Here is a 16,682-nt window from a genome sequence, read left to right as displayed (position 1 = left end):
CCACAGGTGGTAGTGGGTTTCTGCTAACACAGCCAGAGCCATACACTAATAATTGACGACCCAGAGATGACTGTGTGCACCAACATGTGCTGCATTCTGTCTGTGTTGCAAATATATTCACCCTGGTCTCTTTGGGCCAAGTATTGTGTATTTATTATTTCACTGTTGAAATGTAGCTTTGGGCTCTCTGCTCATGTTTCTTTGTCCTTTTTCAGTATAAATCAGATCCCTGTTGCTCGCCGACCCCTGTAGCATTATGTGATGGATGTACCTTTATTGAGTTGGCTTTCTGTCCCTCCCCAAATGGCTTAATAGCTCTGACCTTGGATAAGGTCTGTGCTCTCCATGCTAAATAATTCAGGAGTACAGAGTGACTGTCTGAATTGCTCTTTCTTTCTGCTTCGCAAAGACATCACCAAACTCTCTCCACCTGAACCAATTCTCAGGGAAGATCCGCAGTGTGTTCGGCTGATCAATTTTGCATGGTTCCTTTAGGAGTGGAGCACTCTTAGCCATTTAATCTGAAGCAGCGCAGGCAGCAAGGTGCCGGGTGTAGAGCGTCTTATGGAGGCAGGCGAGGCAAATGAGGACAGAAGAACATTGCCACAAGGTCATAAGCCTGTGTGGAGGCGAAGTTGTCTCAAACTATGAATAATTACAAGGAAAGAAGTATGTGGCTTAGTCATAGGATTGTGACTTGTGCAATGTAGACACTGTTGAAAATACTCAAATGTCTATGATTTTTTGCCCAGAAGACAGAGTTTAAAGCCTCATGGTCACAAGAGTGTGACTATTAAATGCAGCAGATGTAGTTTTTGTTGCCTTTTTTCCATAAATTTTCTGTTTGCTCTTCTTTCCAGGCTACGCCTTCTTGCTCTTCCAGGAAGAGACTTCTGTTCAGGCCTTGATCGACGCCTGCATCGAGGAGGATGGCAAGCTCTACCTGTGTGTATCCAGTCCCACCATCAAAGACAAACCGGTAAGCAGCAGACATTTGTGGAATACAATAAATGTTCAGTAGATTTGTGTCTTCACATGTCTACTTTACTCCCCCGCCTGTCCTAAACTACAGGGCCCGTATTCATAAAGATTCTAAGAATCCTCTCAGAAAACTCTTAATTTAGCTTAAAAACTTTTACGTAGGAGTCCCAGCTTAAGAGCGATCAGGGACTGATCTGAGAGCAACTCGGAGCAAGGAAAAGACAAAAACTTTCATCTTAGTGAGGAGGCGGGGTTGACCCCGTTGCTATGTATGACACAATCTGTGATTGGTTGGTTGTCCAAGAAGGAAAAAAAGAGTGATTTTAAGTATAGGTTCTATTCTAAGCCTTCACTTTGGAAATTACATGTAATTTCCTATTTGACCGTTCTCACACACACACGCACACACCCACACCCACACACCCATTATATATGTGTATATAGATCCTGATTTTTATTTACCATGCTGTTAATTTCCTATAAGGTATTTGATTGGCTTAGAATGATAAAAAGTGTTCCACTCTTTCCAATTACACTGATTGCTGGCATGTCTATTTAAGTGGTGGTTTGAATGTTGGTTTTAAGGTATCAAACATGGAATCAAAACCAAGAAGGGCAAGAAAGCCCAACTGGACAGAGGAACAGTGTTTACTGTTAGCCCAGTTAGTGGATGAACACAAGGCCATTCTAAAAGGAAAATTCGGGCCGGGTGTCACAGCACGGGGCAAGAAGCAGACGTGGGAGCGTATAGCACAAACTATTAACGGTTCATTCCCCCTGCTTGTGCGCACCAGGGAAGCCTGGTATATTCATAAATGCAGTTTTTTAGCCTGCAAGGTGGGACTGTCCAGTGGAAACGAGATGAACTGCGACACAATTAGAGGTTCTGAAAGTGCTGTAATTGTTTGTGCGATCACTCTGCTTACAGAAGGTTGTGACAGACCTAAATCATCACTGCTGCATTGTTGCATTTTCCCAGTTGCAAAATATTGTAATGTAGTGATTACTTTCATTTCTGGCGCTATGGCATTCCTGCGCTGTGTCGGAGATGTTAGCGCGTCACTAATAACATCAGTCACAAACATGATCCCTGCACGATCTAATCTATAGCGTCTGATTAACTCACTGTCATCCATTGTCTGCAACACATTTCTTCTCCCTCTTCGTCTTTCTGCCATTTTCTCCTCTACTAAAGAAACTCTTAAGCGTCCTAAAAGTCCTCGTCCGTGCTCCTAACAATTTTGACCTTAAGACCTCTTTTAAGGGTTAAGATGCTTTCTGAATTACTTTTGTCTTTACTAGGATTTTTTCTTTAATTTTAAGAGTAAACGCCCACATATCTAAGAATTTTCTTAGAATTTTGTCACTAGGAGCTACTCTTTGCATTAAGATTTTTTATGAATACGGGCCCAGTTCTTTTTACGACACAGCATTGTTTCTTCTGTTAATTAGAATCCAGTCTTATAAACTGTACACTAAAAATAAGTAGGATCACCAAAGCTAGCATGGCAAAAAAAAAATGTACAGGTACACACTTCCTTCTAAATGACAAGATTTTTCCCTCACGCAGGTCCAGATCCGTCCCTGGAATCTGAGCGACAGTGACTTTGTCATGGACGGCTCCCAGCCTCTGGACCCCCGCAAGACCATCTTCGTAGGTGGGGTGCCGCGGCCCCTGCGTGCAGGTAACTAATATGAATGGAATATCTTTTTTGCGATCCCCTGAAAGCCTCTAAATTGGCTTCATAACGCTGGCTGGCATGGGGAGCAGAGGCTGGAGGCTATAATGAAAGTTCTCCCTGTGAGAAAGCAATCCTCTACTTGGGTTTCCAGGAAGCGGGCCAACTGGTCATCATGTTAAGAATTCATGGTGTAATGGAAGGCACAGTCCTTCTGTTCTTGGGATAAACATCGCTGGCTTGTCTACAGCATGACCCTACTAATCATACCAGCAGTTTTAGTCTGGTGCTCTGATGAAGAGTGGAGTAGGGTAGAGTTTTACATCAGTTATTAAGAACATAAATCACAAAAGTCCAACTTAAACAGCCTTTCTTAAAATGTTTTTTAAGAAAATGTTTTTTAAGAAAGACTCAATTCAATTTGAGAAACCTTGACAAATAAAATGCCAAAATGGTCTTTAACTCCCAAGAGGACTTGCTGTAACACTAATCATCTCTCTCCCTCACGCCTTCTCTCCAGTGGAGCTGGCTATGATCATGGACCGGCTGTACGGAGGTGTTTGCTACGCGGGCATCGACACTGACCCAGAGCTCAAATACCCAAAGGGAGCCGGCCGCGTGGCTTTCTCCAATCAGCAAAGTTACATTGCTGCCATCAGCGCTCGCTTCGTTCAGCTGCAGCACAATGACATCGACAAAAGGGTGAGCGGGTTCACGCACTTCATTCACAATGTCCTTCCTCTGAAAGAAAACAGCTTCTCCACCACGGCTGAGGTTTCCGCAGTCATTCCTATGGCATGCTGCTGAGCCGTACTCTCCCATGTCTCATAGCTTTTATTATAGCTGGATTTTAAGCCAGCTGCTCAAAACGGCCTACAATAATGGAAGGCCAGGCCCGGCTCTGCAATCACTATGGCTGCTGGAGTCCCGACAGATGTTTCTAGTTGCAGACACACAGGGTTGGTTTAATTATAGTAGTTCCCTATACATGTATATTCAGGCTTCGCTGCAGCCTGGTTATTTTAGGCACGTCGGCCAATTGCAGCGGGACAGATCGTGACCGAGAGAGACTGGTTGTCAGCCAGGACACCGAGCCTCTGTAGGGCGGGGCGGTGCACCCCACCTCAGCTTTCACCATTGATCCTCAGTGGGGGTTTAGGGTGTCTTTATTATGACTGGAACTGGGTGGAATGCAAATAATGTTCAAAACAAGATAAAGGAAACAACATTTACGAGAGCATCAAAGTGTGTGAATAAAGGCCTTCCTTTAAGAATGAGAAATAACAAAAATATTTAGAACAGCCTTTTGATGCAGTTAAGTGACGAGTATTTTAAGTATTGTAGTGTTTGTTTTTTTTCCTTTTTTATTATCAAGAATCAAGTCACCTTTACAACAAAAGTGATTAATGTTGACAGAATGAACCCTTTTTAAAGAATGCATATACATTGCAGAAAGTGGGGCGCATCTTTGAGAATCACTGTTCACAAAGTTATGGTATAGAACAAGATGCCTGCTTCTGCCACTTTTCTTTCAAATTTTGTCCTTTCTCGCCTTAGCCTTCATTAACTCTAAATGGCTCATGATGATAGGACATAGAAGCTCATTACCTCTGGTCAGCTTCACGTCCACTGAGTTGATATTGGCATTTAGCAGCACGGCAGTGTTGCGGTTTCTGCCTGACTTTTTTTCTCATTTGTCTTGTGGATTTTTGCGCTGCAGTTGTAGCAGGGTTTAGCTAAGAGGGACGGCCTCCTACAGTTGAAGGATATGATAACCTTTCATTTTGTGGCCACGCTATTACAAGGTTAGCATACACCCCTGCCTACTCATGCGCTGAGGTGTCTCCATGGCAACTGAGCTCTCATTTCTTGTCTTCCGGCTTAGTGGTCAAACTCATTTCACTGCTAGACCTGAGGATACCTACCTGAAACTAACTTGGTTATATTTTAGAATATTGCACAGAGATTGCCTCGCATGGGGTTACTCTGACTGAGCCAAAAGACCTGGAGCTCCATAGCTGTTTAGCACATTTAAATACTAGTTGTTTTGGTTTTAGTGTTTCAGTCTGGCATAAAGAAGATGCCAGTTAAATAATCCTCCCTTTTTTCAAGTCAAATTTTTTATAACAGTGAGAATACCTGTTTTATAGGAATTAACCTAAAAAATTTCATTTGTTTTGTGAAAAACAAGATTAGATTAAAGGTTCAGTGTGTAATATTTAGGAGGATCTATTGACAAATGCAATATAATATACATAGTTATGTTTTCAGTGGTGTATAAAGACCTTACATAATTAATTGTTATGTTTTTATTACCTTAGAATGAGCCATTTCTATCTACATACACTGCGGGACTCTTACATGGAAGAAGCCATGTTGCGGCGCCATGTTTCTACAGTAGCCCAAACAGACAAACAGCGCTACAGTAGTAGTAGTAGTCATCTGGTTTGTTCGAAGTAAGAAGAGAAGTGAAATGAGGACAATTATTTATTTAGCACAAGAGCTGACAGAGCGTGTCGACCACCGTAGCTTCTCCTACGCACTACGGGAAGGGAGGGGTGAGTGGTGAGTGAGCAGTTTGGTTGCAATTTGCAACCCTCACCACTAGATGCCACTAAAACGTATACACTGAACCTTTAAGAGCGAATAGCAACTGCAATACTCAAATCAGACTACTTGATTGATCCCAGAGGGGAAATTCTTTGTTATAGATTATAGATAGATTGTTATAGAAAAGTTTAGACTAAAATATGTCATTTTTCAAATTACAACAACTAGAAAAGGCTAAATGGCACATTTCTTCCATCATGACCACAACTCTTGTAACACTTGCTAGCGTAACTACACTTAGTGTTGCGTACAGGCCAATATTTCTGCAAGCTGCTGACTTCTAGCTGGGAAGGTGCCCATTCAGGGCAGAATACACATTTTTCTAACAAGATGACTGACTGTACCTCAATTTTCTTGATTTGTGTTTGTGGATGAGAATAAACTTGAACGCCACCTCTTGTTCTCCTCCTTCCCAGGTGGAGGTGAAGCCGTACGTCCTGGATGACCAGATGTGTGATGAGTGCCAGGGGGCACGCTGCGGGGGGAAGTTTGCCCCCTTCTTCTGTGCCAACGTCACATGCCTGCAGTACTACTGCGAGTACTGCTGGGCCAGCATCCACTCGCGAGCCGGCCGAGAGTTTCACAAGCCACTGGTGAAGGAGGGGGGCGACCGACCTCGACACGTGTCCTTCCGCTGGAGCTGAGGGGGGGTCACGAGTCAGCCCTGCCCCTGGTGAACCCACACTCGACCCCTAAAAACCTCCTGCACCCCTCCTACCTTACAGGCCGGGACAGTGCTGCAACACTCCCCCCCCCCACACACACACACACCCACACACACCCCCACACACAGCCCCACCTACTCCACCCTGCTCCCCACAAACACCTCATGAAAAAAGCAAAAAGGATACCGTCAAATACACGGGACTTTCCTCATACCATACTGAACTCATTGTCTGGTGTTCCCCTCTGATGAAGCATTGCGGGGAAATGAAATGCGAAAGTCTATCAACAATTTGCACTTTGGCACAAAATCCCACTATACACACACAGGATGGTATATTAGACACCTGGCTATTTTCAGTTCCCCATTCTATTCACTAAATGGTGTGGTACGTCCTGTTGGACCCCCCCTTACTGAGACAGAGGTGGGACCATACAAATATTTAAAAAGTATATATTTTTTTGTTTTGTACCTATCTATACATATATAGATAATTAAAATTTTATGTAAAATGAGCATGCACTTATTTTCAAAAGCTGTAGTTATATTGCCCCTAGGAAAAAATCATTACCAAAGGCAAATTAATGCATACAGAAAAGCTAAATAGGTGGCATAAGATGTAGCAAGATTTAACAACTATCCAGTAGTGTGGGCCCTTATTGCCCCGAGAAAAAGTAACATGGCTATATTTGCTCTCAATTTTGACTCTGAATATTAATACCTCATATGCGCAATCAGATTAGTTTGCTTTCGAATTCTAGGTCTTTATTTTTATAATAACATTATTTTTTAGTGTTATATAAATGTACTGCTGCAATAGCTTTGCTGCTAAATCCATGGTATAAACAGATACCATAAGTACTTTATTGAGGCTAGGGTATAAAATAATAAATAACAGATCTAGAGAAGCACCTGGTGTTGTAGAATGACGAGCTATCATAGGGGGAGGGGGCGCCCCTAGACAATGATGGCTACCTTTGTGGGGGTCGGGGTGGGTTGCCCCTAACTGCATGTTTATTTCAATCAGGTTGCTGCATGTAATAGACTTTTCAGTATCATGTCTACTATTCGATTCTGCCCATGTTTGCACAACACACTATAGACGTACGTTCGACTCGCACGAAACTGGACAGAAACATGGAAGACCGGTCAAAGTAGTCATGGCGGCGTGTCGGGGCTCGCAAGCCATGCCACAGGGCGGCCAGAGCAGATGGTTCCAAGACACATCCAAGCGACAGGGGGAAAAAAAAAAACAACCTTAATAATCACAAATCAAATTAAATGTAGGATTACCATTTAAAACTGTCTATGATAGGTGAAGTACTTTTTTGCAGTGATTGTTGATATAATTGTGCAATTTTTTATACCGTATGTAGTTAGGTCTGAGTATGCCTAGAACTGTGATTCGCTTTAACTGTCGTTAATGTCCGACATAGAAGTCCTGTGAAACTTCATAACTAGTGTATGCACACGTATATATGTTCTCTTGTACACACACTTGCACCAGTATACACAGAAGCCTCTCGACACACACGAACACACACACAGACGGCTGTCTTTCTTACGCACACAAACAGGCCTACAAACACAGAGGCTGATCTGAAGAGAAGACGCAACAATGTGAGTTTAAACTGAGGACTGAGGTCTTTCTTTTATTCTTTTTCTTTTTTTTTTTTGTCCCACCGTTGACGAACGCGCACGTTTACGTCCCAGAATGCAACCAAAGAGCTCACGTGTTCGACTTTTAACAAGACCACCTAACAACCTGCAGATGAGGCTCCTGCAGAGGAGCTGAAGTGCAGTTGATTAGATGAGGAAAGAGGGCAGTTTGGAAGAAGAATCGGGGGTGGAGATGGGATAAAAATAAAACATTGAAGCTACTGGAGACTTGAGGTTGAGAAACTGAGCTCTGCACATGCTCTAACTACATGAGTGGGGTGGGTGGGAATAACATTGCCCCAGAAGATGCAGATGTGCAAGCTGGGGCTACCATATTTATCCAGATTTTTTTTTCCTGCAAAGCTTGAAGTAATGGACCTGCTAAAAAAATGGTGGACATGTATATCTTTTAGTTTTTTTTCAAAAGGTTATAGTGCGCAGTTCAAACAGGACTGGGGAAGGGGGAAGGTGTTTGGTAGTTGCAATGCACAAAACAGGGCGGCTCTGGTTTGGGGGTAGGGGTGGGGGGGCCAAGTTACACTGGTTTTAGCAGTTTTGTGGACAATCCGAACGGGATCCTACATCATTGCAAGTTAATGTGTGTCGTCCCCTTATTTTTTTTTGTCCGTGAGTTGTGATTGTCCCGTGCTGGCGCCCCGCAGTCCCTCTCCTCTTTCTCCTATTAGTCGCAAACTGTTTTGTTTTTGTTGTTTGTTTGTTTTTTGCTTTAGGATGGATGGTTTTTGTTGTCCAAGAAAAAAACTAATTGAAACTAAAGAGAAGATACTTTTTTACTGACTTAAAAAAATAAGAGGCTAACCATGAGTAATAATAAGTATCCCTATGAAAGTGAATTCTGGGTGTTTTTGTGACATTTCTTTCCCCACCCAGACAGGTTTTCTATGTTTGTTCCTTCTCTATGATAGATATTTGTTATGCACTACTCTTTGTATCTGAACAGTTTTCGACGGTCAGCAGTTCTTTTTGTTAAAAGACAAAAAAAGACGATAAAGCGTGCTTTCTGACTGACAAGATCTTTTGCAATACCTCAATTTTGAAATATATTAGGAGAGAAACTGATATTTTCTAAGTAAGTTTATTCAGATGAAAAATATATATTAATTTAATTCTTCAAGAGAAATGATTTAACAGATGGCTGATTTTTTTTATTTTTATCATGCTTATTTGCCTTTTATTTTAAGAATTTATTTTTTTGAAAAAGACAACAACTGAAGGAGCTAGAGCTTTATAACTAATATAATGATGTAGTTAGTGAAAGTACAGTCTACTTTATCACAGTGGAAGTTACTGTGAGTGTCCCACTGGTCAAATTGGTCAAAACACCAGAGAAGAGCTCTTTAGGAAAAAAAAAATATATATATATATCAGGTGCTCAGAGAGAAAACTGAACATATTTCCCACGTTTTTTGTATATTTATAATCAATCATTTACTATGCTGACCAGAGTTGTGAAAGAGATCTTCTGTTCATTATTTTTTTAAGAGAAGTTTTTTATGTTTCCTAAACGTACGTGTTCCCTTTTGTTTTGTAAAAAAGCAAGGTGACCCTGATTTGTTAGCCTGATATCGTCGGGAGAAAAATACAAGGAGACTTGTGAGAGTCACTGAACAGCTGGAGGTAGAGAGACAAGAATGTTATTTTTAACACAAAACAGACACAAGTGTTTTCACCTGTAACTTGATCAGAAGCCCCCAAGGTGCATCAATTGACTGGTGGCCTTCTATTCACGCAAGACTTGAATTAGTCCCATTTTTTTAAGGCTAAGAACCTTGATTCTTTGTTGTAATGTGCAATACTGTTTGTACTGTTTGTAGAAAAGAAGAAAACAAGAAAAAGAGGCATAAATCTTTATTGCAGAGTTATTTTCATTGCAAGCATTGTGATTCACTAAAATCATTTTCTACTGTGTATTTACCTACTCTACCTGCTAGTACCTTCCAGTAGTAATGTAGCCTTTGTACTGAGAAATTTTCATTATTTTTAGAAAGTTTTGCTAAAAAAAAAAAGAATTTAAACATATTTACATATTTTCATTTTTATTTCATATTTTTCTTTACATACTTATTTCTCAACCATTAATAGTTATTTCTGGGGGAGACTTTTCATATCTGGTCAATGTCATAAATATTATTTTGTATTTTTACTTGGAATAAATTAATTTTATGATGCTAATTCTTTAAAAGTTTTTTTTCTTCGTTTGTTCACTTTTTTTCCCATTTTTTGAAGCTGGAAAAAAAAACAACCTTTGTAATAATGTTACTAAAGTGTCTCAATTCTTGAAATGCTAAGCTTTGTGTGTTAACTCGCTGATGTTGCTTACATTAGTGTGAAAATGATTACGGAGAAAAAAGAACTCCTCAAAACAACAGATTGGTGGTTGGTGATGTTTAAGTGATTCGCAATGTAAACAAATGAATGGGCAATAAAATAAATATGGCAGAATGGAGCATACATGCAGTATGTTGTGATGTAATTGTGGAAGATGGACAACACCAATGACCATTTACATTGCTTCTGCTACTCCAATACTACTACCGCTAACTCTACAATAACTCCTACTCACATGTGAAATATTCAACAGCTCCTCCTCAAGAAACAGCCATGTCACATCCTCCTCGTTCTCGTAGGTTTGGTCCCTGCAGAATGCACCAGTGTGATTGTATTTAAGTATGAATGTAAACGTAGAGATGCACTGTATAATATACAAAGTTTGGGAAGCGCATGTAAGTTATCGCTGTACAATCTTAATGATTCATAGGAGGCAATGGTCTAAAAGTGGATTTTTCTTTTGATTGTTTCTCTACAACATTTATTTATTTGGGCAAAATCCTATATTTCCCCTCCGCCTTTAAATAATAGTTTGACATTTTGGGAAATACACTTGTTCGCCAAGGAGTAAGATGAGAAGATTGACATCACTGTCACTATACAATGCTACAGCCAGGAGAGTGTTAGCTTAGCCTAGCATTAACATCCAGCCAAGAATTTGTCCCCCTCCCCCTCCCTAAAACTACAGCTTGCATTTTTGACACTTCAGTTCTTGTGTACAGATTAAAGAAACAAGATGTAACATGTTATTTAGCTTTAGAGTTGCTCAGTAGGCAAAGGTTTGGACACAGCTGAAGCTAGAGCCAGGAGCCAGTTAGTTTAGCATAAAGACTGGAAACATGGGGATATGGCTAGCCTGGCTCTGTCCAAAGGTCACAAAATCCACCTTTCAGCACCTCTAAAGCTCACTTATTAACATGTATCTGTATGGTTTAATTCATACACAGGCTAAGTGTTAAAACAGTGTTAGAGGAGTTATGTAGGAGGACTTACTTACTGAAGCTTTGTCCAAGAACAGGTCCTTCATAGAGCGGGACCCCACACCGGATTTTGGACCAATTTAACAAAGTATAACATGTTCATTAGTGAGCTTTAAAGGTGCTGGTAGGTAGATTTTGATACCTTTGTACAGAGCCACCGCCTTAGCTAACCAGATCCAGGTTTATTACCATACATACATGAGTGGTATTGGCATGGTATGATCTCACTAAGACACCGAAAAAGCACATTTCCCAATATGTCAAACAGTTTCTTTAAGTTAGGCTGAAGGTCTACTTTGAAGTGTTTTTGACGTCCCATCCTCCAAAAAGAGACTCCAGTGCTCATGTGAGAATGTTATTTCTGGCTGGCCTTTTCTACCAGTTTATACAGCTGATGCTAATTCCAACTCCCCCTCAAGTCTTTTAAATAGTCCCACACCTTTCCCTTTTCCAGGGATCAGTATTATTCACCACCATACCACCAAATATTTATCTATCACCTGGCCTTTATTTTTTTTTTTTCTAGTTTGTCTTTCACGTAACAAAACAATTTATACCTTAAGTGTAACACAAAGTGTATGTGCAAATGAAAAAGATCATGGATTGGATGATGGCAACCATTTTATATATTCCTCTATAGATATACGTATGTATTTCATGTAACTAGACTTGGATAGTATACTGTGTATTCACTTCTGCTTCATGGGCGTTCTCTGGGTAGGTAAACACTGTAGGTCTCGTCATGTTGTGATCCCAAAATAGATGAAAAATAAATTGGTAGTGTGTATTTTTTACCCCCCACCCCCCACCCCAACATCCCACTACTTTTGAAATGTACATTTGTTTTTCCTGTACGGCATCTGTGCTCATTTTCTAGGTTTTTGTTTCCTGACTCGAACACTGGTTCTATCTTGATGAGGCTTTTTGAGATTGTTGACTTGGTCTGAACTTTTTGCAGTATAACTGATTTGACAACACGGAGCTCAATGCTGATAATGCTTACTACTGCTTCAGAGTTTGTAGTTCCCACCTTCCTTTTTTTTCTTTTTCTGTACTAATAAGCAAATCTTATTAAACGTAGTTGTATGACGCTGTGAAACTTTGTGGTCTTTGGCATGGCATCCTCTCCCTGTCATCCATCCCTGTCCCCTGTAATATAGCTGACCAGTACTAACTTGCATTACTGACTCTGCACCTTACTGCCTCTATAATCATACATCTGTATTTTCAGTTTAATGGAGTCATTCTTCAGATTCAGCTGGTAAGGCAGAATAATGAACTTGTTTGTGTTCTTTAGAAAACAATCTACATTTAGTAGCCGTTCTGGAGCTTTCCATCAGATCAGCAGCAGATGCAGTTTGCCCAGTTACCATGGAAAGAAAGGCTATAAGGATAGGAATGTTGTAAGCAGATACTTAATTTTTAAGTTCAAGTATGACACGGAAATATTTTACTTTGAAAACCCATCTGTCTGAATTTATGTGGCTTTAATTGCCCTCTTGGAAATTTACTGGTCATTTTTAAGTGGTGGATGTTTTTTTTAGTTCAAATATTCAGATTGATTCAAGTTTCTAATATTCAAAAAGTACTTTTAGTTGTTTAAATTCTATTATTCAGATACTAAGTAGTAATTACACCATGAGGTAAGGTAGTCAGTTGCTTAGAAAAGTCTCAAATTATTTCAGCCTCTTTGCTTCTATAAATTCTCCACTTTTGTGAGCATTTGAGAACTTGTTGGTTTAACAGTTGAGGTTGAAACTTTATTCTTGACCTTGGAAACAGAAGTAAACGAAACTCTCACAAGGTTTACTAGCTTTAAACAAGCGTGAACTCAACTAAGGCCAACCAAAGAACTCCTTAAAGTGTTAAGGAACGGAACATTGGTGAAAACTCAACTGCTGCTGCAGCAGCGTCATTATTATTATTATTTTTTTTAAAGTTCTCCTTTGCAGGTGTGTGGCTGTAGCAATGATCCTCAAGTCTTTATTCTTTTGTCAAAAGACGACTAAAGTGACGTATTTTAGGTTCCTTCATGATGCATCAATATTTGTGGGTGTACAACACCACCATCTACTGGCCATCACTGTTCACATGCAAAAAACACAAGATGCTACTTCAAAAGGTCTGTAGAATTTATTTCAATTCCACAATAATAAACAAAAAGCAGCAATTACAGACATATGTACAAGTCTATTAAGTTTTTTTTCCTTTAAAAATTACTTGTGGCAAGTTTCAGGTACCAGTTTCACCTTGGCCCCATGATCAGTCTGTAATGCTGCTTCAAGTGCAGTGCCTTCCCAGCTTATTTTACCACCACATTTGGAAGAGCTGGACACAACGCTGATTCATTCCTTTCTCGCTCTCTCTCCACCAAAGCCTCTCAATGGCCACAGGTCATGTGAACAGACGCTCCTGGAGCGAGTGGAAACTAGTGCCATCTTGAGAATGGGAGTCATCTTGTCGTTGCACAAACAACTCCTGACCTCAGCAGGCACCAGCGTGCTATAAAAAGCCAGTGCACTTACAACATCCTATGTTTCTCCAGCGAGCTCGTCACTCTCGTCCCGTTTCCTTTTGTTGTACAAAAACATGTTTGTATCCGTCACTTAGATTGTGTTGACAGGTGTGGTTGGGTATCGCAGTGCTTTTAAGACCTTGTGAAGTGGGGGTGGAGGTGGTAATGGCGAAGATAGGAGGGAGGCGCAAATGGGTAATGGTGTCTGTTAAGCAGTTAACACTGTATACTCTGGCAATGCGATCTGGGAGGAGGGCAGTGGGCTGTAAAAGTAGCACCTGGTGCTGAACTATAAAGGACAACTATAATTATGATACACTGTATGCTTATGTACAGCAACATCACTGTACACCGTGGTGACACCGCTGTTAACTAAATGAAGATGATGTAAACGAACACTGGAGATGTTTTTTGCAGATGGTACATCGTCATCATACCATTATATTCTCTTAGCAGTTATGTGGATGACTTGTTGAAAACCTGGGTGCCTCGACAATAAATTATGGGATGTCTGACAATTTTCAGACGCAAAATGTTTGCAGCATACCCATCAATGTGAAAGCACTATATATAGAGTAAGTTCTTATTTTGGCTGTGTTTTAGTTATTGCTTTGGGACACGTACTGTAACTATTATCCCTCAGATGGTTATCCTGTGTAAGATGTGAGCTTGAGAGTGGGGTAGATAACTGCAGCAGTAGGGGTCTCCTCTGGCTCTGACCAGGTCCTGCTCGGCCAGCAGATGGAGGCTACTGCAGAGTGTGTATGAAGTTGTCCAGGTTGTACTCCGTGTCGTACTGCTGCTGGTCCCATAGCTCTCCCAGGCCGTCCAGCACAGACTTCATGGAGGCCTTCCCTGAGGTTGACGCCGACTGCTCATCCTTTTCACCCTGAAACACATTTATAAAAACACAAGACAGTTCAGCCAAACAGGCACGCTCCACAACTGTCTGGTGCAAACAGGCTTAGACGTTTCGTTCTAGGTAGATTGGAGAGCAGAAAGTAAAAAAATAGTACAAACACTACCCGAGTTTGTGCTCCAGATGCTTCTTGTCTTTAATTTAGTTACAAGATTTCTTACACAACAGCCTCACTCATTAAACATGAACTTAACTGTGTGAATTACTGACTTTGTTGTATTCGGGGTATATACACAAAAAGGTATCCTGAAGTAAAATTCAATACCTTTTAAGACCTTTTTAAGATCTTTCTTACCCCTTCACCTGCTGACAGCGCATCTCTTGTTTCAAGTGGTCACAGAGCTCAGATTTGATGATTAGCACTGCAGTCCGGTGTGGTGGAAGATTACGGGTCGGTTGTACTTGTAAATCAGTTTTTCGGATCCGTTTTTAGGGGCGTATGAGAGCGAAATGCTCATACGGTTTATCCCTGCGCCTTACACTGACAATTCACAGTCACTAACCTCTGCCTATCTAGTAGTAAATAAATAAATGTTACCCCACACTACAAACTCTTTGGGCAAAAAGGATTTTCACATTGACAAAAATATCTAAAAAATTTAATACCTTGTTAAATGGCGATTAAGACTTTAGTAATTTTTAAATGGCCTTCATTTTCGCAAAATTTATTTTACCTTTTAAGACTTTTAAGTCCCTGCAGACACCCTGCTATTGCTCTGAATTTCAATGTTATACTTCTTAAGCAGTATTACAATAAACTGCATGAAAGCCTGGCCTCATTTGCACCTGCTATTAACATTGGATCTGGATAATGACATCTAATCCTTGGGGCTTTGCATTTACACCATGCATAATGCGTTTTTTTCCCCAGTTCCAGAAAGTATAGCCAGCTACATGTCCATTCACAGCACATTAACACCAGGTGTAAATGGGATCCCTGACTAGTGTATACAAAAAAGTTAAGTGACAGGCCTGTGGACCACTTTTAACTTGTGAGTCACAGTTGACAGTCTGCAGCTGCAACTTATCTGTGTCCAATGGCCTTCAGGCACTGCAAAGAAAAACTAACATTTTACAGTGTTGGCAGCGGAGATGAGCCACAATAGCCGTATTTCCATCAACGTTTTTTTACGCGCATTTTTAAGTATCACATTTGAAAAGTTTGATGGAAACAACTACATTTGACAAAATAAACAATCCTTAATTTCGCCTTTGTCGAAAAACTGTTAATGCTGACATGCTTCTCCTCTTCAGTCTGGTCTCTGGCTCTCTGACTCTTGGAGGTCTCACCTTGTCTAGAGTGAAGAGGTTGAGGAGCTGGTCTGTGCCCATGCTCTGCAGGCTGGAATTCTCTTGGCTGATGACCGTGTTGGCGATGCTTATCTTGAATTTCTGCAGACCCATGATCTTCTCCTCCAGCGTCCCTCGTGTGATCAGCCTGTACACGTTCACAACCCGTTTCTGCACAATACAAACAGTGATAAAGGTTAACAGAATGTATTAGACGTGTACAACGGCACGAATTTCATTTCGCTTGGTTCTTTTTGCGTCACTGGTTTTAAATGAGCAGCAGTGCCACACAATCCAAGGCTGTTCAAAGGCCATGTTTAATAATGCATCAAGGAAACACTGATGAACATGTCTCATCCTCCTGTAGGAGCCACAGAAGCATATTAGATTCAGTATCAAACTGGAATTTATCAATGCTAATGATGATCTAAATTTTACTGGGCTAACCAGAATGGGAGATGGTCCGTACTGTTTACAAGAGCACATGCCCCTTGCTGTATGCCAGGTGTATCAAAGAGCAGTACCTGTCCTATCCTATGGGCTCGATCCATAGCCTGCAGGTCCCTCATGGGGTTCCAGTCATGTTCAACAAACACCACGGTGTCTGCACCGGTCAGGTTCAGGCCCAGACCTCCAACATGGGTGGTCAGCAGCAGCACATCAATGGATGGGTCATTGTTAAACCTGAGATTCAGAGGGAAGAAAGCCAGGGAAAAGAATTGGACATCACATTCACAGTAACGGGCAGCAACAGGTGGAGCTCTGAACCAAGCGGCTACTATGTGACTCAATCCCCTGACCTGGAAACGATGGAGTGCCGCAGGCCTGCCGGCACGCTGCCGTCCAGCCTCAGGTAAGTGACAGAGGGCAGTTTGGGTTTCAGCAGGTCCTGCTCCACAATATCCAGCATACTCTTTAGCTGACAGAAAATTAGCACACGGTGCTGGGCCACCACTGCTTCAGTGCCCCCTTCTGATCCTCCACCACCCCCAAGACCACAGTCCAACAGCAACTGGAGAACAGAACACACATCAGA

At 41.2% G+C, this 16,682-nt stretch overlaps 2 protein-coding genes across 11 annotated transcripts in view; one reads left to right on the top strand and one right to left on the bottom strand.

The window, feature by feature from the left end:
• cpeb3 (cytoplasmic polyadenylation element binding protein 3) overlaps positions 1–8,085 on the top strand; it is a 39,147-nt gene extending 31,062 nt beyond the window's left edge. For all 10 annotated transcript variants that reach the window (XM_046070674.1, XM_046070679.1, XM_046070678.1 and 7 more), the window contains 4 exons: positions 861–979; positions 2,552–2,666; positions 3,181–3,362; positions 5,687–8,085. In XM_046070674.1, the coding sequence (XP_045926630.1) occupies positions 861–979; positions 2,552–2,666; positions 3,181–3,362; positions 5,687–5,914 (644 nt within the window). In that variant the 3' untranslated portion in view covers positions 5,915–8,085. The remainder of the gene's footprint in view (positions 1–860; positions 980–2,551; positions 2,667–3,180; positions 3,363–5,686) is intronic.
• Positions 8,086–13,040: 4,955 nt separating this feature from the next.
• btaf1 (BTAF1 RNA polymerase II, B-TFIID transcription factor-associated) overlaps positions 13,041–16,682 on the bottom strand; it is a gene marked incomplete at its 5' end in the record, with an annotated part of 442,252 nt that continues 438,610 nt past the window's right edge. Inside the window, 1 exon segment of the mRNA XM_046070062.1 lies at positions 13,041–14,326. Within this exon segment, the coding sequence (XP_045926018.1) occupies positions 14,186–14,326 (141 nt within the window). The 3' untranslated portion in view covers positions 13,041–14,185.

Source organism: Micropterus dolomieu, linkage group LG15, assembly GCF_021292245.1.
Source record: "Micropterus dolomieu isolate WLL.071019.BEF.003 ecotype Adirondacks linkage group LG15, ASM2129224v1, whole genome shotgun sequence".
NCBI classification, from domain to species: Eukaryota; Metazoa; Chordata; class Actinopteri; order Centrarchiformes; family Centrarchidae; genus Micropterus; species Micropterus dolomieu.
The sequence above is the reverse complement of the archived record's forward strand: the minus strand, read 5'-3'. Positions and strand labels throughout refer to the sequence as shown.